Source organism: Limulus polyphemus, unplaced genomic scaffold (assembly GCF_000517525.1).
Source record: "Limulus polyphemus unplaced genomic scaffold, Limulus_polyphemus-2.1.2 Scaffold33, whole genome shotgun sequence".
In the NCBI taxonomy this organism is placed as follows: Eukaryota; Metazoa; Arthropoda; class Merostomata; order Xiphosura; family Limulidae; genus Limulus; species Limulus polyphemus.
The window spans coordinates 81,075-106,547 of NW_013665643.1; the positions used below are offsets into that span (position 1 = coordinate 81,075).

General features: G+C 30.6%; 1 protein-coding gene across 1 annotated transcript in view; it reads right to left on the reverse strand.

Moving 5' to 3' along the window:
* Window positions 1–25,473, reverse strand: part of LOC106460254 (venom factor-like) — a 107,317-nt gene that overhangs the window by 17,846 nt on the left and 63,998 nt on the right. Inside the window, 11 exon segments of the mRNA XM_013919943.2 lie at window positions 1,767–1,823; window positions 3,158–3,290; window positions 4,105–4,215; window positions 8,522–8,680; window positions 9,425–9,591; window positions 11,143–11,311; window positions 11,751–11,828; window positions 14,248–14,404; window positions 15,764–15,839; window positions 23,217–23,405; window positions 25,219–25,320. Coding sequence (XP_013775397.1) covers window positions 1,767–1,823; window positions 3,158–3,290; window positions 4,105–4,215; window positions 8,522–8,680; window positions 9,425–9,591; window positions 11,143–11,311; window positions 11,751–11,828; window positions 14,248–14,404; window positions 15,764–15,839; window positions 23,217–23,405; window positions 25,219–25,320 — 1,398 coding nt within the window.

Genomic DNA, 25,473 nt, shown 5'->3' on the forward strand with positions numbered 1-25,473 from the left:
AAAATTAATTAATATTGACTTTTGATCAAAACAAGATACCTACATAATTCAAAACTCCAAATATATATCTAATAACAAACATAATAAATTGAATATAATGTTTAAACTATATTACTTATAATGATTAGAATGCATTGTTTAATCAGTTTCTTTGCTGTTAACAATATTGCTAGTTGTAAACTCAATAATATTTCACAAGTTTCAACCAGCCCAGGAGGCTAAGGTTAGTCCTAAATCCATATACTAAGCTAATAATGCAGAATATTCCTTGTTTAAGTTGACATTTAAGTGTGAACCACTACACCATGGTAAAAGTTACACTTGGCTGAACCAGCTTAGCAGATTTAGGTTATGCACAATCAGAACAGGATCTTCCCTCACAGAGTACATGTAAAACCTCATGTCACTGTTGGCCATTTCATTATAAAATAACAGAGATTACACCCTTTAGGTATCACTTGATTTTTTAGTTGTAAAACTTTTATTGTCCACCTCTTTGTGGTAAATTGCATGTAATACTTACTAATATGGAATGATGCAGAACAACAGATAACTATTAGCACACTTATTTGAACAATCTACCATTGTTAAAACAATACACATCTGGAACCATGCATCTGATAGAATTCTGAAAAATTCCTTGAACTGTTAAACGTTCACTATACTAACTAACAGTAGGTAAGAAATATTATGTATGCACATGTACACTGTATGCAATAAGATTAACAAAAGTTCACAATAATATTTACAAAAGGAGGCAACAATAGAGTGATACAACAATGTAATAAGAGGCAACTATAATATAATTAATGATGTAATGCTATGCTGTACACTAAAGTAATAATCTGAAAGTGGCAGGAAGTAAAACTAATGGTGGTTTCAATATCATACGGTTTCTTTATTACCTTAAATAATTGGTTAAAATATTATTATGCAGACATGATAGTTTTATATAGGTAATAATATTCAGTAAAATTATAATTGATAGCAAGATTATTGAATTTCATGAAAAACTGGACAAATCTGTAATGCAAAATGGTTGAGGAGAATCCTTATTTCTAAAAAATTAAAGTGATTTTCTTAGCTCCGTTGTTCAAAATCTTGTAATGTTGAATCAATTCTAATGTATCTACTAATGTGTGAATATTAAACATTTCCACACAGAGTTTTTGGAATATTTGTATTTGGAAATGGAAAGTCTATAACCTCAAAATTGTAAGAGTGTTTTATTGAAAACTTTGAACTTAAGTGTTTCATTAACAATGTTGATATCCAAAACCAGGTAATTAGTTTTGTTATTAGTGAAAAACTTTTATTCTGGTTGCTAAATTTGTTTCATTAGAACTGAACTATGTTCTTCAAGTTAAAATCCAAAAGTGAGTTGTGGATGAAGTTTCAAACCTTTTTCATTGATCTTAAACATTTGTGTTCAATAATGTACTTCTTGAGAAAACTCTGTCATATTTTTAGGTAAACAGTGTTGTAAGAAAATAAGTATTTAATAACATAATTCCTGCAAAAGGTCACTCATATATGGTGGAAATCTATTTTGTGACTGAATAAATAACACACTACATTTGCAGACTGTTTATGGTAAGTTATAATTTATATTTCATTTTGTTCATTGAGTGAAAGTATCAAAGTTTCTGTAATAATTATACATGAATTGTTTCATTTCACTTTAGAAAAACATAATTAAAACTATAAAGAAAACCAAATCACATAATAGTATTTCAATAATACTTTCTGGTATATGTAACACTTACTGTTATCTCGCTTAATCCTTGCATAGTCTCCAGTGTTGTCAGAAAGTGACCTTTCTTCTAAAATCCAAGGCAAACAAATTAAAAATGTTTCAAATCATCAGTTATATTTGTGGAAGATAACTGTAGCTACTACAGGTCTGAATTACATAACATTTAAAACATTTTAAAATATTCTAAAATTTTCTAATATTATTATAACACTTTCAGAACCTTAGGAGTTATCTGAATAAGAAATTTATGACAGTTTATAAGTAGACTTCACTCACAACTTATAATAGCATTAATAGATATGAGCACGGAAGTAAAAAAAGAAAAAGTGAACATAAAAACTTAATTTAAGGTTAACAGTAAAAATTTGTATTAACAAATTATTTAGCAATATATACATGTCAAACACTTGATCAAGTTTAGTTATACATTGAAATAAAGTGATAAATCACACATATGTCAAATCACTGGTTTAGTTTAGATAACTGAGTAACTTTTATGTAACAAATGTGATTCCTAGAAGTTTCATATAACCTATAATCCAATCCAGAGCTAACCCTTGGTCTGTACAGTGTATAATTTGTACATCAGCATATGAGGTTAGTTAATTTCTTAACTCAAAAAGGTCATTGCCAAAGCTCATAAACCTGTCAGAATAAGAAATTGACACACTTTTGCTTCTAGATCATAAAACATGGCTCATTTCCGAGTAATATATGCTATCAATTTGTATGTTATAGGAGAAGAAGATAAGGCTTTCAGAATATATTAGTAATAAAGAAATAACAGGGTATTATTAATGTATTGGAAAAGAAAAATTATTATCTTTGAAACGCTAAGTTTTGTATTTTACAGTATCGCTTAGAATGTACTTAATAAATGTTTTTCATTGTGAATGATGACTCTGCGTTCTTTACTTCTTGAAGAATTCTCCTTGAGCTGTCATAGCCTGTAGCGTTCCAAACAGCATTTCTGGCACTTAAAGAAATACTACTTGTAATAGTGAGTGAAAAAAACCTGTACCTGTCTCATATAATAAATAATCAAATATTATGCTATAATGGCCATTTTCATGAGACTCAATAATAATGAAGAAAATAGATGTATATATATATATTCCTAGCAAAACAATCTTATACAGACATAAATTAAACCTCTGAATAATATAAATCTAATCTGAAGTTAAAGGTCACACAAGATGCACTTTCTGATATTCATAAGCTATTTCTTTACAGTTCTTTATTTCTTAATTTTTCATTTATTTCAAATTAAGATTTTTTTAAAATTTGTATACTTTATAGCTAGTACTTAAATAAAATTAAAAAGATTAAAGAAATTTTCCTTTTCCTTTCTTAATTAAGAAGCTATAACAAAATCGTAAAATCATGAAATAAAAAACTTACTTCTTTTTGGGAAACCTAAATTACGGAGTAAAGCATCAGGTAACAGATCAAAAATTTCGTTTCCAGGGACCCTCGGATTTATAACTTGTTGTATTTTCTCTTTAACTTCTTCTACTTTAACATCAAGATCAAACTAAATGAAAAATTAGTCTATTTAAAAATAATGCTTTATCAAACCATTAATAAACAAACACTGACACGAAGGAGTAACAATTAAGTGAAAAAAAGCAAAACACTTAAAATATTCATATCTTTAGGATAAACAGCTTACAAATAACTTTTGACCTTTAAACAAAATACACTATAAACAAAACCTTTAAAGCAGGAGCAACACTTCACAAAAAAGTGGGGGGGCTGACTTTGTATGGCCTCCCCCAATTCAATTGGAGGCCCTATGCAGTGGCATTGTTTGCTAATATGTGTTAATCCGGCCTGACAAGAAATGTTCTACATAAATTGCTATATGGGGTCCACTCTAAAGTTTGGGGTGGAGGGGAGCAACTGACACTGCTGCTTTAAAAGTATTACATACATATATGTGCTTATTACATGAAGAAAAGTTTACATATTCAATATTTTTAAGTCCTAACTTATAAAAATATACTTTACACATGAATGCCAATATAAGCAAAAGAACTAAGTGTTATTACATGAATCTAATACATATTTATAATCTAACTTAAGTGAACTGTATTCTGGAATAAGCACCAAAATTAGAAATAACAAAACTATTTAAATTTTATAAATGCTCACAACCTTAGTTTTCATAAAACATTTCTAAACATGAAAACAAACAAGCCTACTAAAACTAGTGTTGCTACTGAAAAGTAGTACCTGCCCATAATATTTTAACCAAACAACATCAATGCCAGTTTAGTTTCAATTGATTTACTTACTTCTTTAACCATTTACAATTCCATCACCTCTAACATACATAAGCAATTTACCTTGCATAACTTTTCTGGAGGCATAGGAACATTGTACTTCAGTTCAACAGCCAACTGGCCCATTCCATAACCTGTTGTGTTAAAGATAAGGTGTCCTCCAAGCTCTGAAATCTGATACAAAAAATTGACATTTTTCTTGAATATGTCTTCTCTTCTTGGAATTTGTGATTAAAAAGATTAAGTCAATCTATGAAAAAAACAACACTAGAAAACTGTTTATTATATGAATATGTATAAACAAAATGCTTTTATAAAAAGAAAATAAATTATGATAATAACGTTATTTAATCAAATGTGCACGGAGATGGTCCATTGGACCAACCCAATATTGTAGAAGGAATACTAACAGTAATTCTGAGTTTACTACATGTATTTTTACAAAATATGGCAAGCTTTTAGTCAAACGTATAAGTCTGTTGTACACAAAAATCAGTTGTGTTGCAAAAGAATCTGTACTCTGAAAACTGCTGACATCAGTCTGATAAGTTGAGTGAGTGCAAGGTGATGCTCATGTGAAGAATAAATATACTCTTGTCCATGTGCATATTGTATTTGCATAACCTCTAGAGCCTCTGAAATGCATATCTAATTTTTTTCAGTATCCCTGTATACTGTATCTGGTATTTACTCTTCTCTACCATGAACTGTCACTAAATCATCAATGTGGGATGACAATAAATAAATGATAATTCTGACATCAAATACATGTCCATGTTGAATGGACTCTGCAGAAAGTTATGGTATGCACACTTTGACTCCCATAGAATCAACAATCACATTTTACCAACAAATGAATTACTTGGGAAATATGAAAAATGTTTTTTTCTATGACATTAAAAACATGGCCAACATTAAAGCATATTTGAATGAAATATGATAACTTTTGAAGTTCTTCTTTTTTTCTATTACTAATCACTTGCTTGCTAAATTTCCTTAAAACCACTTTAAAAAAGTCTAGCAAGTTAAAATACAAAGATAATTAGCAAACAGGAGGTTGATATAAATAAAAAATCTATGGAAATTAACTGATGCTTGAGAAATAATTTAACAGTTTGATTTCTTGTTAATTTTTGTTGTTCTAGTTGTGGTATTTGTAATAGATTATTATTGAACATAAACATTCATCTACTCAAAAACTTACATAAGTTGGTTTCTATATCATATTAAGCAAGTTAAATAAAAAGTAAAAAATATAACAAATGAAAGCAAAAAACACAAAGTATTTTGCACTGTTAAATGTGTGAAATTGCATTCATGTACGCACTTTAGCTCTCAGAGAAAGGAGCCTAAAACCTCTAAAAGTTAGGATCCTCCTTTTTTTTTCAGTTTATGTTTTTTATTGTTTTTTAATATTTCTTTACAGATTTTAAATGCACAGAAACTTTTTGGTTAACTTTTTGTTTTCATTTTCTTTGTTATGGATAAATCAGAACTAGGTTTTAAAGATCACATACTTCCCTCCACCTGTAACTTTAATTTTATATTTTAATTCAAGTTTCAGTGTGAATTTTTGTTTTTTATTCATGTACTGAGAGTTTTTAACCTTTGGCTGAATAAACTAATTACACTCACAGTTGTGTTGTAATAATCTCAGAGAAGAGAATATCAAGGTTACACAGACAGGGAACAAATTTTCTAGTTAAAAGTTAAATAAAATTAATTTTAAGTTTTAATGTTAAGGATATCAGTGTAGAAAATAGAGCTAACTTATAATGAGAAACATTATAAAAAGAAACAATAATTGTTTTATTTAATTATTGAAAGTTATAGCCTAACAAAATACAATTCCATTGCTAGACTGTATTATTTTAAAAATAACAGCTCAATAAGTAAAATAAGCAGCTTTTAAAGTTCCAGGTAAGAAGCTGGAGTTTAGAGACTTATAGATAGGAAATAAAAGAAAAATGACACAAGCACAAAAACTAATTTCCATTTATATAAAAACTCATCAAAAACTATTGGAACTAACTCAAAAACTACACCAGTTACGTCTGCTTAAACAACTCATAAAATTCTTTTGAAATTAAAATTTATGTCTGCCCACTAACCTACAACCTGAACAGATATAGAAGTATTCTGCCTAATATTTGCAGTTGCTAGAATATCACTGTTTTTCAATCTACATCATTGCCTTCTGATTGCATGGCCCAACAAAATGCACATCTTTGGCATTTCAAAACTGTAACAAACAACCTTTTCTCATATCCTATACAATGGTTGGGAGGAAAAAGTTAATGAAAAGTACTTGATAGACATGATGAAAACAAGGTAATTCAACATATATTTTTTCTCATCAATAGCTTTAACCAAAGAAATACACTCATACACAACTAATAATGTGATCAGTATGGCTAAGAGTCATGCCAAGAACCAGTAAATGACATAACACACACTACTTTTTCCTTTACAATATCATTACATTACTGCTGATCCTGATAGGTATCTTTGAGGGTAAATTACAAGCAAAGAATTGTTTTTCTTGCAATATTCGCACATCCTCACAAAAATAGTCTCATTCTAAAGTTATTTTTCTATGATGACCTGTCAAGTCCAGCTAGTAACCTGCAAATTTATGTTTTATATTCGTTCTACTTCTTGTGCTTCATTTTAAAATTAGACACACAATTCCTTTTGGACTATCAGCACCACTGTAAGATAGTTTCTCACAAACTTTTTGTCACAACCAGTATCGGTCATAAAGAGTCTATGGGGGAGTTACAAAGATATGAACCATCTTCCCACTTTTGCTGTTTATTATGCAAACAAATACTCATATAAATAAAGTTACATCCATTGTTCTCATAGATATTCAATGTTTTGGTATCTGAAGCTATAAGTATAATAAATGTTGATAGGAAGGCATAAAAACTTGTGAATAAGTTGTGACAAGCAAATTCAGTAATTAAATTGAGATTTTGAAAGAGGTGTAACTCCCTTTTGTGATCCATTTTGTAGTAGCAGTGTGATACAACAGAGAGCATACACTTCCTGAGAGGAATATATTCAAATGTTAAATAGTGTCATCTTGTACATTATAATCAGAAACCAAAGGAATGCTAATAGGTCAAATCTAAACGGATAGAAATAATTCTGTTCTGGACCACTCTACCTCAATTTAATTACTGATCACAGTGTAGTAAACCTTGTCCTAAGGGATATTTTTAGTTATTGCCCAAAACCGGATAGGTATTATATCATTCATAGCTACATGGGTCTCTATTCTGCTAAAGTAAAAACAGTACACATTCTTCTGAATAAGGTGTTTTCATGGAGAAATAGGCATAATGTTAGCCAACCACAAATTACAAACTTTTAACAATACAATATAGAAGCAAATAGAAAACGACTGAGTTATATTTTATTAACATAACTCATGCAACGAAAAATCATTCACATATACTTTGGCCAACAATAACTATTCTGCTTTCATACTTTCTATCATAAAAACAAGTTTACAAATGAAAGAAAAATAATAATAAAAAAAACACAATTTCAGCAAAAAGCACAGACATTCTTCCAAAGAATACTTGTGACTCTAATGTAACATGTACTTACACATAATTTGATTAATACTAAAATTTCCTTTAATACAAAAAACACAGCTATTTACTTAGAAATTAACACTAAACAATGATGTGTCTATCTATAATTATCATCGAATTCTTAATTCTATATTTATATTACCTTTTCTATCCTGTTCATATATGTATATATATATGGTATATTCTACCAATTCTCTTTATTTTTAAGGCTTATAAAACGGATATTCAATACCAAAATTAACTAACTATAACTAAACACAAAAATCTATGGCACTTATTTTAAATTTTTTTAAATGCACTACAAAAGAAAGACATATTGATTGTTGAAGATATTATATAGTTTTTCTAAATTTTATTGTTAACGGGTTGTATGTATTACACCATATACAACAATCGTTAACAAGATTAATTTTTCTAGGCTCAGTATATCACAACATATGTTGGTTTTTTAAATAAATAATGAACAAGTATAAAATAGGATAATTAAACAGCTTTAAAACAAAATATTTAAAGAGACATATGTTATTCCTACAATTAATTTCCTACTTTTAACTATTTTATTTTCAATCTACCATAATGCAATAGTTCTTTCTGCTAGATTGGGCAGCCATTGTTCAAGCGATTCTTTTTGTTTACCTTTTAAAAAAAATTTTTTTTTAGTTCATCTATGCATTAATCTTCCCTCATTTATTCCACCCTGTAACAAATTACTAGATTTGTGAATTTTTCATTGGTGTGGAGACCAGGTAGCTCTGTGCTTGGACCGTCCTGAATCTTGTAATACCATACTTAGATGAAACTATTAATGTTCAAAGTGAAATCCTTTTTGATATATATATATATACTGGAATATTTTTATATTAAATAACTCCTACCTGAAACTGTTGGAGAATATTAGCAGTGTTCTCTTTGAAATGAAGTTCTTTGAAGAAAGAAGGGTCATTGTTCAATGTAACATTACAATGCAAGTCTGTTTCAGGATTCTTTGACAGAATGCTATATTCTGACATAGCATACAAAGCAACAACTGTGTCCTAAAAAACAAAGAGCAAGGATATAAGTTTCTTCAAATCAGATCTGTTTATTTCTGTAGTACCTGTCTTATTTTTCTCACACAATAAATTCTCTAACTATTTATGGGGTTTTGAGTCCTTTAAAATTCACCAGACAGTAATCTAGATTAATTTAAGGATGTGAATAATGTTATGGCACTGCATCTAATTCATTATACAGCATAGCAAATGCTTAATGATTATATATGTGTGTGTTACAGATTTCTTTCTTTTTTCAACTAAGGTAAAATTGAAAAGAAAAATTATTTCACAAGATTTCTTTTCAAAGTGCACCTTTTGTATCTTAAAATAATTTGGCATTTTCAATAATCATTCAAAAACTTGAACAATTAATATGCTTCCTATTTGAAGAAGGAAGGAAGCACTAAGAAATAGTTATTTCTTGTGTTCATTCAAATACAAAAACTAAGTCTTTAACCCAGTGCTCTTATCCTAGAAAAAACAATAACCCCAGTGTTAATTTGCAAAAATTACTGAGCTTAGATATAAATATATATACATATATATTCAAGTAAAATAATATCTAACATTGAGAAGACACTTTGGCTTTTTTGTTACCAGAACACCTAGCAGCCTATTTAAGAAATAACAATAAAAAACATTTCAATAAATGAAAAGCATTATGAACAACTCATAATATTAAGTGTATTTCATAGCTATAACTGATTTGATTCTTAAACCTAAAGGAGTATCTTTGGTTTATACTTGTGTAGACTTGAATGCACCAGATAATGTTCTTTTGGAATTCAGCCAGTTTACAATACTGTTAGCATATTCAATATCATTGTTTAATATCTGAATCAGTAATCCATATCCAGCAGTCTCAATGGCTCGGGGACTGTTGGGATCTCCCCAGTAATGGTAGTTTTTGTCTATAACAATGAAACAAAAAACAATATATATACACTTACACTAAACACATTAAACTTGAATGCCTTAGAAAAGTGAAAATACACACATAATTACATTCAACATGTACAAAACAAATACAGATAATACACAAGATATGATACCTTATGAGTTTAATATATCTTATAAATAACTGTACATAGAAAATACAAGTATACTTGGAAAATGTTTTCATATATAAATTAGAATTATTTGCCAGAATGCTATATTTTAACATAGCATACAAAGCAACAAGTGTGTCCTAAAAATAAAAGAGCAAGGATATAGGTTTCTTCAACTCAAATGCAATCCAGTATGTTTATTTCTGTAGTACATTTTTTTATTTTTTCTTGCACAAAGTGAATATTATGATTATCAGGTAACTCTAATAAAAAAAAATCTTCATTCATAAGCTTATAAATCAACTATTTTGATATCATCATAAGCCTTAATTCTAATAAGTTGCAATAAGTTGTTGCTTAATAAAATACCTACAGTAGTCACTTAACTCATTTCATTTTTCTTTTCTTTTTATTAATATTTTAAGATCAAAGAGATAAACATGTTTTCTGAAGTTGTTAAGGTCAATATGTGCCTTATTTTTAATACTTTATTTTCTGGCTATACAACAGTGATCTCACGATGAAAACTTATACATTCTTTGCACTTGACATGATTTTTATATAAACCTTATGAACAAGATGTTAGGAAGTGTTTTACCAGCTTCTACAGAAAGTACAAGCATACAGTATAGAAAACAAGTATTGAGCACTGATACATAAAATGGAATAAAAGTAAATTTTTTGATACGTGATTCTGTGCATGCACTAGATACAAATTCTAGTGACTCAAAGGTTGCACAATATTTCTAAATCAGAATGTGAGGAACAACTAATTTCATAAAAAGCTCATTACTGTCTTCAAAACATTTGCATAATTGCCATGCAGAAGTTCAGATATTCTTTTATTCTACAAACTGTGGGAAATAGCATACATATTCCACAAGACTTCCTCTATTGAGTACAAAACACTTTCTTTTACTTGTTATTACTCTTCACTAGCAGAAGTAGAACAAAATGAAGTTAGCATTTTCCATCAAGCATCTTGATTTTAAGCATAAACGTTGTTTATATTTTCCTAAGTTGTGAGCTTAACAGTTTAGGCAAATTAAAATGACAAAGAGAAACACAAGATTGATTCAGTAATATTTAGATCCCACAAATTACATTTGACATCTTTGTATTTGCCATATGAAAATGGAGCAACTTAGTTCTTTTACATAAAGCTTCAAATAATAAATACATTTCTTAGATTTTAAAAATAAGTCATTCTTATAAGTCTTCAAGCAAAAACCTTCTGTGCTGAAATTTCATCAGTAAAATTATTTTTTATTTGAATTTAATTATCTATTTGACATTTTGAATTAAAAACAAACAGTACTTTTTAACAGTAAGTCATTATGACTCAAATTGAGATCAACATTAGTTTATGTACTAAATGAGTATATCCTTAAATTTCAAAAATTGAAAACATACCCCCCTGAAAGGTTGCCATAGAAAGAAGTTTCCGATTGGCTTCCACCTTGGCATCATTATCAGCTAAAGATAGGGCATATGCCACTAAAGACAAAATATAGGGGTCCTGGATATGCGGAACCTTAATTTCCAGGTATGCTGCTGCACGGATTTTAGCAAGTTTTATGTTCTAATATAAAAAAAAAGAGAAACCCTAATATCATTATTTTAACTAACTTAAGTCATTTAATAATAAAACTGAATTATTGTACTTGAATATCAAACATTCTGTGTTTAAAGTTAACTAACTGACTGTTTATTATAGAGCTAGTGTTAAAATGATTAGTTTGCCATTTGAAAAGCAAGGAGAACGGTAACATTTTGAAAAACATTTTAAAAACTAAAGTGATTAGTTGCATTCAGAAAAATCATCTAGAAAATAAAATTATTTGTTATGTTGTAGACATGTAAGGAAAGTAAACTAACTTATTTACAATGTAGTACCAAAGTGAGACCATATCACTTGTTTTTATATATTTGTCTCTGTGTAAGGTAAGTATGAAATTAGATCTATATGGACTGAATGAAGCAATATATATCTTTTAAAAACTTATCCTATTTTTACATACCGCAACAGTGGTACAGGAACACTCATGCAAAGCCATCAGTACAAAAGCTGTCATTGGTAATGCTCCCTTCACACCACCCTAAAGATTTGAATAGATCATTATTCAATGCAGATCAATCAATAGGTTGTGTACAAAATACACAAGTAATAATGAAGCATTAAATGTTGAAAACATAAGATATGATTTTTTTACACCTCTTACAGTTCAATTCTATTGGAATGCAACTTCAAATAATACTACTAATAAACATCAAACACTTATTACACTACGTCATCAGAACCAGATATTGATAATGACATGATTAATACAGACAATAATGAAATTTTTCTAACATCACAAAATGTATATTATATCAACCTCAGTAAAATATGAATGTACATTTTAGACGTGTTTTAATGATATTTTTTAAAAATTCATTTATTAAGACACCAAACATAGGATGTACAGAAATAGAAGAAATTCCAACGTTTAACTACAAAGCAAGTAAGCTTTCTATGAAATTATATGTAATAAAGTATAACAAATGACTACTGATGTCCTTATAACAACCACAAGAAAGCAAAGTAAGCATTTAATTGCTGGTTAGAAACACTTATAAAAAAGATGTTAACCCATTTCTTTAATCATATTCTATTATACTGAAGAGGCCTCTCAGTTAATACTACAACACTATAGTTTCTCATCCAAGATATGACGGTTTATAAATCTTTATAAAATTACAAACATCTGTTATTTTTAAACTATAACTAATTAGTCAATAACTTGTAAATAAAGATTAACCTTTTAAAAGCTGCTAGGGCAGATCTGAGAGAAGGTATGTCATACACTGAAATATTAATCTTAACTTATCCTAACAGTAAGACTAAGAAACATTCAGTACTGTAATATTTTTTACAATTAAATGTATTTCACCACACTAGTCATGATACTGGGATCAAGGATTTGTTTCAAACTAAATTATACTTGTACTGAATTATGAAACAATTAGGCTTAGTTTATGATATCTCATAGATTATATGTACAAGCCAAATATGATAAATTTATTAACAAAATGTGAACTACAAAGTTATTCTTAAGCTTGTATGTTGAAGGTGCTCTCATGATGTATGAAAAGAATAATGCAGACAAATTAGTCATTTCCATCACAGTAGTTGAGTATATGACCAGGATTTCAAGTAAGAGAAACTGTAAAATGAAATGCCAGAATGTTTTGATATAATGATAAAAAAAAGTATTATATTATTGCAAAACAAACTGGTGGACAATCAGGTAGCTTAACATAGCCTATAAACATATCTTAAAAATTAATGAAGATGAATATTTTTTAAATTAAACCTAATTTTTTTAACAAACATAAAAAATGCAACTGACAGGTTTCACTCATCTAGATCTTTAATATCTGTATTACCCAACCTGAACTACCAAATCTTAACTAAAAAGAACCAAATCTAAAAAAGCAGAAATTTTTTTAAGTTTCTTTTTCTGGGAAAGAAATTCATTTACAATTATATACATTAAATCTCACGTTCTCCAATTTAGAATGAATAACCTATTATGATGTTAGCAATAAAAATTATGGTTATGACTTATAAATATCCACAGGTATATATGTTCTATACACAAAATTAACATAAGATATCAGCATAAAAACTATCATAAGTATCCAAAATAAAATGAATGAAAAAGGCCTTTTTCAATGATCTTGTGGATCACGATTTTATTGGAATAGTTTGACTGTTCACAGTATAAGGCCTTTTTCATTGATCTTGTGGATCATGATTTTATTTGAATAGTTTGACTGTTCACAGTATAAGGCCTTTTTCAATTATCGAACAGTCAAACTATTCAAATAAAATCATGATCCACAAACAGTCTTACTTTTATAAAAAAAAAAGAAAGAAAGAAGTACAAAAAAATGAAATTGCTATATAATTACAAATCCACAACTTTTAGTTTTCAATCTAGTTACTAAGAGGGAAACAGTATTTTATGACATCAATATATCTAAGCAATACAAGTTGAGAAGCATTGAAATATGAGGCAAGAATTTTTAGTACTGTGAATACAAGAGGTGAAATTGGACTATTTCACAAGTGTTTTCATGTACACAGCTTTTTTTTTCTTGTTAGTTGTTTTGAAATGCATGAAATGAATTTCATTTCATTTGTGGGTCCATTTGAGGTCATAAATGTATCTCTAAATGACCAATTCCTTATTGCGCTTGTCTTGGTATATATTTTTTATTTTTAACATTAATCAATTATTTAGTTTTTCTTTGTAGGGATAATGATAATATATTCTTTTTTTTTATCTTTGGCATGAACAAGGCCACTAGGTAGATTTGTCTTGTAGCACTTACAACAATAAAAACATTAAAAATAAGCAGAAAACAAATATAAAGAACCAAATATATTTACGTTAACTGTTGAATATGATATTTATGCTTGGTTTAAAAAGAATTACCACAATTTACAAGATCAACCCAAACTATACTTGCAATCATCTCCTGATGAATGACAGGTTTTTCATCAACAAATGAGCCATCAGGTTTCTGTCTCTGAACAAGCCATTTTATACCACTACATATCACCTTCTCATCAATTTCAATTAGCTTTTGTGCCTGACAGAACACTCTCATCACAAAGGCTGTTAACCTAGAAAAATTGAAATCCAACAAATGTTGATGTAACTATTGATTTCATGAAAGTATTTTTCTCAAAGTTCACCTACAGCCTTCACAGCTTTAAAATTATCCTCTGATACAATCATAAGAAGTTTAAAAAGTTTTGTAGCAAAAAAAGTTGGAATAGGTTTAATTAAAGAAAATTTCTACAATTAAAGAGTCCAATAAACTATTTATCATAATAGTATTGTAACAATAAAGGGTTAAGTAACGTATCTGTTTTCACTGTTATTTAATTAAATCTTTAAGGATTTTACTCACATAAAATCTACATGGCAATATATATAATTCAACCAATCATATTTCTTTATCAAATTGATATATGTAATAGAAGTCTTGCCAACAAAAATATCTCTTAACACTATCAGGTAGATACTAAAGGCATTCCTCTTTCTAATGTCAGATGGTTTGACTTCCTGTGCTCATTTGGCTCAGAGATTTATAAAAGGTGATTCAATACTTTTTTTTTTTATAGAATGTTCTCTTTGAAGATTTGAATGTGAATCTATATTAAACATACATTCTTTCAATTTCATTCTTCATAGTACATTTATAGTTAATTCTATAAGCGTCTATTAAATTTAATGGCCTGGCAAGGCCCGGTGGTTATGGAGCTCGACTCGCAATCTACGGGTCGCAGGTTCAAATCCCTGTCCCACCAAACATGCTCTTTCAGCCATGGGGGCATTATAATGTGATGGTCAATCCCACTATTCATTGGCAGTGGGTGGTGATGACTAGCTGCCTTCCCTCTAGACTTACACTGCTAAATTAGGGACAGCTAGCGCAGATAGCCCTCGTGTAGCTTTGCGCGAAATTCAGAAACAAACAATTATGTTTAAGTTACATTTGAAAATGTGTATTTGTTTGTTTGTTTGTAATTAAGCACAAAGCTACACAATGGGCTATCTGTGCTCTGTCCACCACAGGTATTGAAACCCAGATTCTAGCATTGTAATTCCACAGACATACCGCTGTGCCACTGGGGAGTGGCAGTTTTAAATAGAGGTATTTAAAATCAACTGAAACTTCATGTCTAGTATTTCATTAAGTTTCTAAGCATATCAATAAAAAAACAATATATAACAAGAAATGCATATGTATTCTTTATATTCATAATTTCATTTTATTTTTTCTATAGCTTTTATTGTTACTATTCTAACAATTAATCAATAGCTAGCTACTGGCCAATGTGATGAAGAAGTGTAATGGTTTTATCTAAACTAACACTTTTTTGAACTTTATTGATCTCTTTATTACTCACTTAAAATTATGTAATAGACTGGCATATAATTTATTTTTTCTTTTTCAAAAATTCAAAGGCAAATACCATGTGCTTGATGGTCTATTTCGCCATGCTGCATACGATCCATCATCCTTTCTGAAGGTAAGCTCTCTACTATAACCTAAAGTAAAATAAATAATAGTAAAAGTAATTAAAAGAGAAAAATTGATAGAAAATCAGCTTTTTATCAAATTTCAAAAATACATATATTCTTTGATTTACTTTTGGTACTTGACTTTTTTGTTAATAACTTGTATAACATTTAGCATGGGTAAATAACTTGTGACAGGTCTTCTTTACCTTTAGAGGTAACAAAAAGTGTGTGAAGATTGACAATAATCTTAAGTTTATATGAGCTTAATCTTACCAGGGTACAGAAACTAATCCCCTTTACTCCTAATATCCCACACAATTTTTGAAAACCAAATATTTTTTCTGTATCTGACACTGGCAACTAAATCTGTGCACATTAGTTTATTAATTAAGCCAACAAATTATGGAAAACATCTTATTTAAACATCATGCCATAATGATCTGTGAAAAAATGGAATGGATCATACTACACTGTCAACGAAAAATATATTACTATACCTAACATCCAAATGTTTCAAAAATGAAAATTGCATGCACTCAATAATCAAATGGAATCATTGTGTAGAGAAATATTAACAAAACACTACAACTGTCTATCAAGAAATTTATCATGTTATCTAAAACCCCACACACTAAAGTTCAACATTAATCTCAGACTTCTACAGCTGAACTGCGCTTTCAACATGGGATGTTAGTCCTATGGTTGACTAATTTATGAGATTCTGTTAGTGGAAACAGAATGAATAATTAAAATAATTCATCAACTTTAATGTTGAATAGTCATGTATACTATAAAAGTGTATTCACCTCAATCTCCATTTTTACCTAAGTTAATTTTTTTTTCATATTTCAATAAAGAGTAGGTTTACACACAAAATGCAAGTACTTTAGCATTTATTTGTAGTCTACAGTTTTGTATGTCCTCATTGTGGGCTTGACTCTGCAGAATCAACAGTCCATTATCCCTTCCCTTTGTGGTATACAAGTATACCATACATTTTCTACCTTCTTATTTTAAAATAGTGCTTTCTGGAATCAACCAATTATTCCGGCATGTGTAGTTTTCACATAACACAAGATAAAGAGAGTTGTTAAGTTGCTCTCATCCTAGATGCCTTTATTCTTAGTCATTCTCTTGAAGTAGCATCTGATCTACTCGTAGTGGGGTATATGGTTATAAAGATGCACCTTGTGCATGGAAGTCAATAACAGTGTCCTCCAATGGTAGTTCAGGTGATGTCTTAAGGCTACAGCCTCTCTTTGTTCAAATTAAAATAGTCAGTCTTCTGGGTAAGTCTGATGTTACTTTTGAATTAGGAAAAGTAAGGTTTAAACAGCCTGTTACACAATCTTACCAAGGAAGGTTAGCTTGTACAGTCCAGTAAAAGTGACTGCCTAGCATCCACTGCAAGTATACATAAGTGTTTGTAATATTAATAAAGATTGTTCAAGGTGATTGATAATGTGCCCAGTCTCTTTTATTCTCATGGACTCAGAACTATTCTTTAATAAATATCTTGTCAAATCACAAACACAACATTCACAGGTGCACCGAGAAAGATTTGGATAGAAGTGTTTCAGGCATGTAACTGCTTAGAATGGCTGGTCTCCATACCAGGCTCCACAATGCCTAATTTTCAGTCAAGACAATTTGGCCTCAGACTCCATTAAGTACTTGAGTGAGGCGTAACTATGGGACAGTCACTGCCGAGTTTCACCCAAGGTATGACACAGTGGAAAATTGAGCAATCTATCAGGCTGAGTTCAATACTTGGAAGAGAGGTATGGAAATCTTTGCCACTTATGCTGACAACCTGAACTGTTTACATGGTAAAGTTTACCATGCAAAGGCTTCAGCAAATCATATGTATATTCTCATCAAAAAGTTTTGGGCAGCCACCCAGTGAACTGACGAGGCACCACCTATATGTGAGACCTTCTCATCCTAATGAAGCAGTTTCTGTAGTGGTGAAGTATGAAGTAATAACTTCAGAACAGTTGCAAGACAGGAAGAAGCATAGTTTGGCAACTGTAATGGGTATACCTCAAACAGGCTGTCCTATCCAGGCAACCTCATTGTGCCAAACTTGAGCCCTACCAAGGGTTAGCCAACTATTCACACATACGAGCACTGTGATGCAACCACACTGGCAACCAGTGAATGGGCAAGGCTATCTTTATCCACACATGGTTATATTCCACAACTGGTGCTAATGATGCCTCTGCCTAGAAAAGCATTTGTTTTGCTTTTGGAGTATTAGGTCCCTGTCAAGTGAACTGCCAATACTTTGTTATTCAACAAGGTAAACATGGCTATTGTTTTTTATCAACAGCTCAGCAAGTACAGGAGAGTCAGCATACTTTGCTCTTATAGATCTGGGAAACTAACAGAGTTGTTCCAACTTGGGAGAGTGAAGTGGATGGCTTGCACCAAACGATTTGGTGGGCATTTCAGCCTCACAGAACTGGTCTTGGTACATGATTGTTGGAATACAATGGCAAGAAACAGTATTCTTGATTGATACAGGAGTGGCCAGAACACTGGTAGGTCTCACAATATATCAGGCATTCTGATCAAAACCGCCAGTCAACAAAACCTTTGTTCTGGTCAATGGAGATATACTAAATGTGAATGGAGAGATGAGTCTCTAATTATGTCTGGTAGACACTGCTCACAGAACAAAGGTATTCATAATGACACAGTTTCTAGTATCGACATTCTTAAGATGAATGTATTTCAAAGCTTATAAATCAGTATTTCTTACAAAACTTGTGAACTGATATTCCATAGTAGATTTACTTGATCCCAGCCAGACCTGGCCCAGGAACAGAGGATTGCATAAAATTATGGGGGTAGAGGAAGTTACAGTACTGTCAAATACATTTGTGGTATTTTGTGGTTTACTACAAACAAAGACTAGTTTGTTGGTACCATGCAATACGGTTACATAGCCCACACATGAAATAAGCTGTTTCCTGTCCAAATGGCAAGTAGCAGCATTAGCTCAGGCACTTATCCATCTGAGGAGAGATTAAGTTCTCCAATTATAGGTGATTAGTTATTTAGCTTCCTACTGAAATGGTGAATGAAGTGGGAGTAACTGAGGTTAGCAGTAATGCTAGGTTTGTATCTGTCGCACCACATCTGACAGCAAGTATATAGTTATTGAGATGTCTGAGACTGCTAGATGGGGATTGTGAAAACACTTTAGACTCAACATGCAGCAACACCTCAGTGACTTGTTGGTTGAATATGCAGAGGTATTTGTTGGACCAGGTTGCCAAATGTGATGAACAACAGTCACACATCAAATAGATACAAGTGACGAACATCTGATTAATCCTTTCCAGGTGATGTCACCCCTGTTTGCTTTGTTCTCACACTAAAAATGCTTAACATAATTGCATGACATATTGTACAAACTTTCTACATAATATTCATCTCGTTCTTGGAAAAAGTTGTACAATTTGGCTTAGTGTTTGTACAAACATTTAGGTTGTGAAGTGTTCTTTTTTAAAAAAACATTAGAAAAATACTTCCTTTCATCATTGTGTCTGTTTTTTTATTGTGTGCCTAAGATCATGTAAATATATCCAAGTTATTTTTTCAATAAAACTATAATTTTTGTATGTTGTTCTCATAACAGTATACTAATTTTCTCATCTGTTCGTAAAAGGTCTTACACTCAGTGAAAGAAACTATTAAAAATATGAAAGAAAGAAAACTTACCTTTACCTACTGAAACAGTTGCATCACCAAAAAATAGCATAAAATACTGATGAACAATAAGTATCAACAGAAAAGCACAACTTACACTTATATCCTATGACTACAGTGATATAAGCAATATTTTTGTAACTATATTTTTGATCAGCTCAATTTCTCTAATAATTAAGGAGTTCTTGCACATACTGCTTGAGTAACAAATACTTGATTAATACACACACAAGTAAAAAAAAGCTTGTGTCATCTGAATACTTTACAGATACAGAAATCCTAGTTTACATCACTCATTAACCTTAAATATCCTTACCTGATTTCTTCTCATAGAAGAACATGTAGTTTTCAAACAGATACAATATAACACAAAGATATTATAAACAAAAATGAACATAAAAAGAAATTATAAAACAATTCTAAGGTTTATTGGTTTTTTCATAAATTTTGTAAACTTCCACTTAGAATCCTTTGTTCTCCACTATAAGAACCTCTGTTAGTAATTTTCCCAGAAACCAGACACTACTGCTTACCCCACTTTATTTATTTTACACTAACATAAATAGATGAAAATCCTCTGTCCACTCATGTTTTAGCTGTTGGTTCAACCTGGTTTCAAGGCTAAGATTTAATAGTTATCATCTAACCCACTAGCTGTGAGATCATAAAACCTCTATATAAAAGATTGTAGAAAGATTCACTAACAGAAAACTCAGGTGAGAAACAAAACATAAATAGTTCTATTTCTAAGGTATGGTAGGTTATGAATAAATATAAACCTATACTTTGGGATGGGCAAAAAAATAATAAAAAAAGCTAAAAGAGAGTTGTTAAAAGTGGAGCTGTACAGAGATAAAAGTTCAAACATTTTTAATTTTTTCGTTGCAAGTTAAACAAAATGATTTTTGCAAAGTTATAAAGGATCAATTCTTAAATGTTTTGATTAAAAATTTTTTGAAATAGCGTTATAATTACTATTTACTAAAATTGTGAAATTTCACATACAAGTGTGTACTTTACACCAGAAAGCTGCACCAGTGGTAACAGGATTAAATAACCATAGTGCAGACTTCCTTAGAGCACTAGAGATGTAGCCATTATTGAGATACAGCAGATATTAAAGGATGGGATCATATGTCAAAGAATGCTTGTTCATGTTCAGTAGTAATTATCAGAAAGAAAGGCATGACTGGTATGACCAAATTCTGTATTGATTTTAGAGTGGTAAACACAGTAGCTCATTTTGATGCCTTTCCATCGCCATGGACATTTGAATATCTGGACACATTGGGGGCTGATGGTTCAACATGTCAGACCTAGCATCTGGATACAGACAAGTCAAGCTGAATGATGAGAGCAGACTTAAGACTACTTTCAGCACAAGGGATGGTTTCTATTAATTCTACATAATGCTATTTGGTCTGTGTAAATCACCTACCACATTTGAGAGGCTATTGGAGCTTACATTGAAGGAATTCAATGGGAGAAATGCCTGGTCTATGCCGATGAGATTTTGGTGTCTGCCACTCATAACCTGATAATGCCAGTTTAGGCAAGCTTGAAGTTAAAACCAGGAAAAATCTGCATTCCTGCTCACAGAAATGAATTTTTTTAATCATATTGTAGGTAAAGATGGAATCTCCACAAATCCTGTAAAAAACAGCAATGGTGCAAGATTGGCTTCAGCCTGTAGGAAAGAGAGAAGTCTAAAGTTTCCTCAGTTTCAAATCATATCATCCATGATTTGTGGCCTACTTTTCCAAAATAAGCACACCATTATCAGTTATCACTAAATTGAGATGCACTTCAGATGTTGGGAGGAATGTGAGGAAGCATTCCACTCCTTGAAGAATGTTTAGTGGAAGCCCCATTGCTGGCATCCATTACAAGACTGTGAATTCTTGTTAGATACCGATATCAGTGATAGTGGAATCGGAATAGTCTTACTGCAGGTGCAGGATAGAGTAGACCATGTACTTGCATATGCTAGTCGCATGCTAATGGCTCCCAAATACAGATACTGCATGAAAAAGGAAAAACTGCTTGTGGTTATACTCTTCATAAAACACTATTTACACAATGGTATAAAGTTGACCATTCAGGTGGACCAAGCAGTGCTGAACAGTTGATGAACTTTCAAAATTCAGAAGGGATGATAATACATTGGATAACAATGTTGCACAAGTTGGAATTAGTCACAAAGTATCATCCATGACCCACAACATGGAAAAGCCAATGAACTGTCTCACTGCATAGTGAAAACCTATCCATTCATTGGATGTTCAGACCCTGAGTACAGTATGGGTGTTGAAATTTTTTCTACCATAGTGAAAACAGATAACAGTAGAAGATTTTACTAAGGGATAGATTCAACAATTAACACTTCAGGAGCTCTTGAAAGAGCAACTGAAGGATCCAGATCTAGCATGGGTGTGCAGCAAGGTGGAGTCCAGCCAGCTCAGACTAACAAACATAGCATAGATGCAAGTAACCTATGGTACTTATATGAACAGTTTTGAGTTCAGGAATGTGTAATGTACTGTTGTTATTGTTATCAACCGGCAAGCCATAGTTCTCATCCTGTACTGCTAGTGATCCCCAGACTTTGATCATATTTAAGTGGGAAGTCTTGCTACCTGTACACATAAAGTATGGTCTTCACCCAATAGTGGACATTAAAGTCTGCATTTGTCAAAAATGCACAAGTTTGCATGCCAGTAGTTACAAAAGGCCACTATATGACAGAAAAGATGCTATGATAAGGTTGTGAAGAAATGGATGTACCAATGTGGAGACCATGTGTGGCTTTCATACATGTCAGCAGCACAGAAACAACTCAGCACTGGTCTCACAGGACCTTACCTCGTGCTCAGATGAATCAGTCTATAGAAGTGTTAGTTACAGCAATCAAGAGGCACATGACAGCATATAGTGAATGTTTAACAGCTGCTTATATATGTTACAAATGCAATACTGGTGAATTGGCTTGACTAGGAGTCAATGGATGAGACTGATTAACAACAGAAAAATGAAAATGCCTTCTCAGACCATCCTGACCCTGCAGGGAAGGAAAGACCTGAGAGTATTTATCTGGCCATTCACAATGCACCAAGTGAGGAAGCACCAAATCTATACACAAGAGACAGCTCCAATAGTTACTTTTACCTGTAACTATCACACACAATGCATAAATGAACACTTCAAGCCTAATTCTGGGAATAAATCAAGTATTTTCCTTCTTCTTTCATATAACTGTAATGATGAACCACATAATAAAGCTTTTAGAATTATGTACTTTTCCTGAAATAGCAGAGAGTTAAGAGTGAAAAAGACTTAGCTCATTCATCATTTAAAGCCCGTGTTTAATGTATAACAGTTGTATATTTTTATATTACAATATTTTTGTTTTAAATGTTTTCTTTCACATATTTTTTATATGAATGTTTGCTCACCATAGTCTAAAGGGTTTGATGTGCCACAAGACAGACTAACTAATAATTTGTTTAAGGAAAGAAATGTATGTATTAAAGACATACAGAAAAACATTTTGATACCAGATAGATTATGATTCTGCAAAAGCAAAAAACTTTTGTTGAATACAAATTACATTCTTAAATTTAACCTTTAATTTTATTTTTGAACTACTTTTATCTCTAAACTAAACATGATTTCAATTGAAAAACCCACCATCTCTTATAAACTTGTATCCATTCTTTTCTGTTTGTGCATTTAATTGACCAGTGACCTTCAAATACTTCACAGTATACAAAGTAGGTGCCATATACAGCATTGTCTGTTCTCCACATCCACGAGGCTGTTGGATGAGTTTTTCAGTATCTTGTAATGCCGTTTCAACAACTGGGCCAAAACGATCAGCTACATTAAAGGAAAAATGAAATAACTAAGTTTTGAAAGGATAGAAAAAATCATATACCATGTTTTAACATCTAGTACTTATACATCTCAGCAAAAAAAAACAAAAAAAAACATACAACACAAAGGTTGCACTGAATAAATTGTATAATACAATAAGAGATGAAACAAATTGAGTGGTACAACAACAAAAAAAGTTTCTTAATGAAAAATCAACTCTATTGAATAAAGAAAAACTAATGATGTTACAGCTTAAAATGACTAATTACTTTGTAAAACAAATAATAACATATTACATTAATCTTCTTAATAACCTACAATGTTTTTTCTTTCATTAAGTGCCACCTTTTTACATTCAAAATAAAATAACATTTCTAATAATAAAGAGCTACATTTTAATAGGGAAACATATTTCTAATACCTCTTTCACTTTTTTACATTTGGCTTTCTCTTTTACATGAAAACTGCATGTATTAAGTATATACTTAAATTTAGTTATTTCTGATTCAAAGCAGTGGTACAAAATATTTAATGGGTGTTTAGTTTGGCTATCCAAAAAATATAAAAGGAATTAGACACATGAAAGAAAGATAAGGTTCAGACAACCACTGTGAACAATGGTAGCAGTAACAATGGTCACTGTTAGAAAATATGCCACTGCTTTATGAGCATGTAAAATTTCTGCATTGTTCTTGTTTTGTTCCTTGTATTGTTTCAAATACTTCTTAACTTATGCCTAAATTTAGTCCTTCTTTGTGATGACAGCACAAAATATGAGTTTGAAAAAATAGTGTTATTCACTACTTAAACCTTTTTTTAAGAACTATATGGACACATAACAGGGTTATAAGAACTGCACACTAAGAATAACTAAAATCACCTTTGAATATTGTTGATAAATAAATGCTAAAGGGTGTAAAAATCTCTTAATTCACATTACTACTTCTATGCAACTTTTCAGGGATAACTTCCTTTATTTATAGTTTATGGTTGATTAAAGTTATGAAGCAAATGATAATATGAAGAATAAAACTAATTTCTTCTCTTTAGAAACAATTTACAAAACAATATTATCCACAAAAAAGTGAAATGTTTATATATCCTTTTTGAAATTACTAATAATTTAGAAGTAAAAACATATACAATAATTAATTTGATTATAAATATAGGTACAATGAAGGTTATTCGTTCAAAAACATGTTCAAGATTAATATTTTCTAATTACTTAATTTGTGGTGTTCAAGCAACAGAGAATTTTATTCTCTGATAGCTTTCAAAACATTGTTTATATATATATATATATTACTTAATACCTTATAATGCTAGACACAATTAAAAATAAAAACAAACGTTTTGTTTTGCATAAATTTTAATTTTAGGTCAAATTAAATATCCAGAAATTGCATATTAGGCTTATACTTCTGAAAATTAAAGAATTAGATATTTTGTTAATTTCCATGCTGATAACTTTGGATGAAGCAAATATGTAAAATTTCCTATAACCTGTATTAAGAATTAAGTATAGAGAAAGTACGGTTTGAAAAATGTAGGGTTATAAACAGAACCATAGGACTGGGTTATATAGGTCTAATGACTGTGAATGTATTTGTTATACTTAAGTGATTTAAGTCAGTTTAACAGTAGATAACTTAATGTGAGTATAGTAGTTAAAGTAGCTTCACAGAGATACATCCATTGTACTAGACAGAATTTTCTTTTTTTTTTGTGAACAAAATTAAATAAACTTAAAAATTTAGTTCAATCATTACCTTAAGCATTTGCGATAAAACTGACACACTGCAGTCTACAAACTTACCAATAACTGAAACTAAGCATGTAGCTGTGTCTGGAACATAATTAGGTGGTGGCTGCAGCTTCACAATTGAAATCTGCATCTTCTTTTCAGGATCAATGGAATCTATCAGTAAAGTATAATAAATTTCATACATAAACTACAAACATAAAGCAAATACTAAACCTCTTTTAATGTTTTCAAAATTTTTCAAACACAAGAGTGGTTCTGTTGTGTATTATGAAAACAACTGTTATTTCTTCACGTTTAATAAGTGTA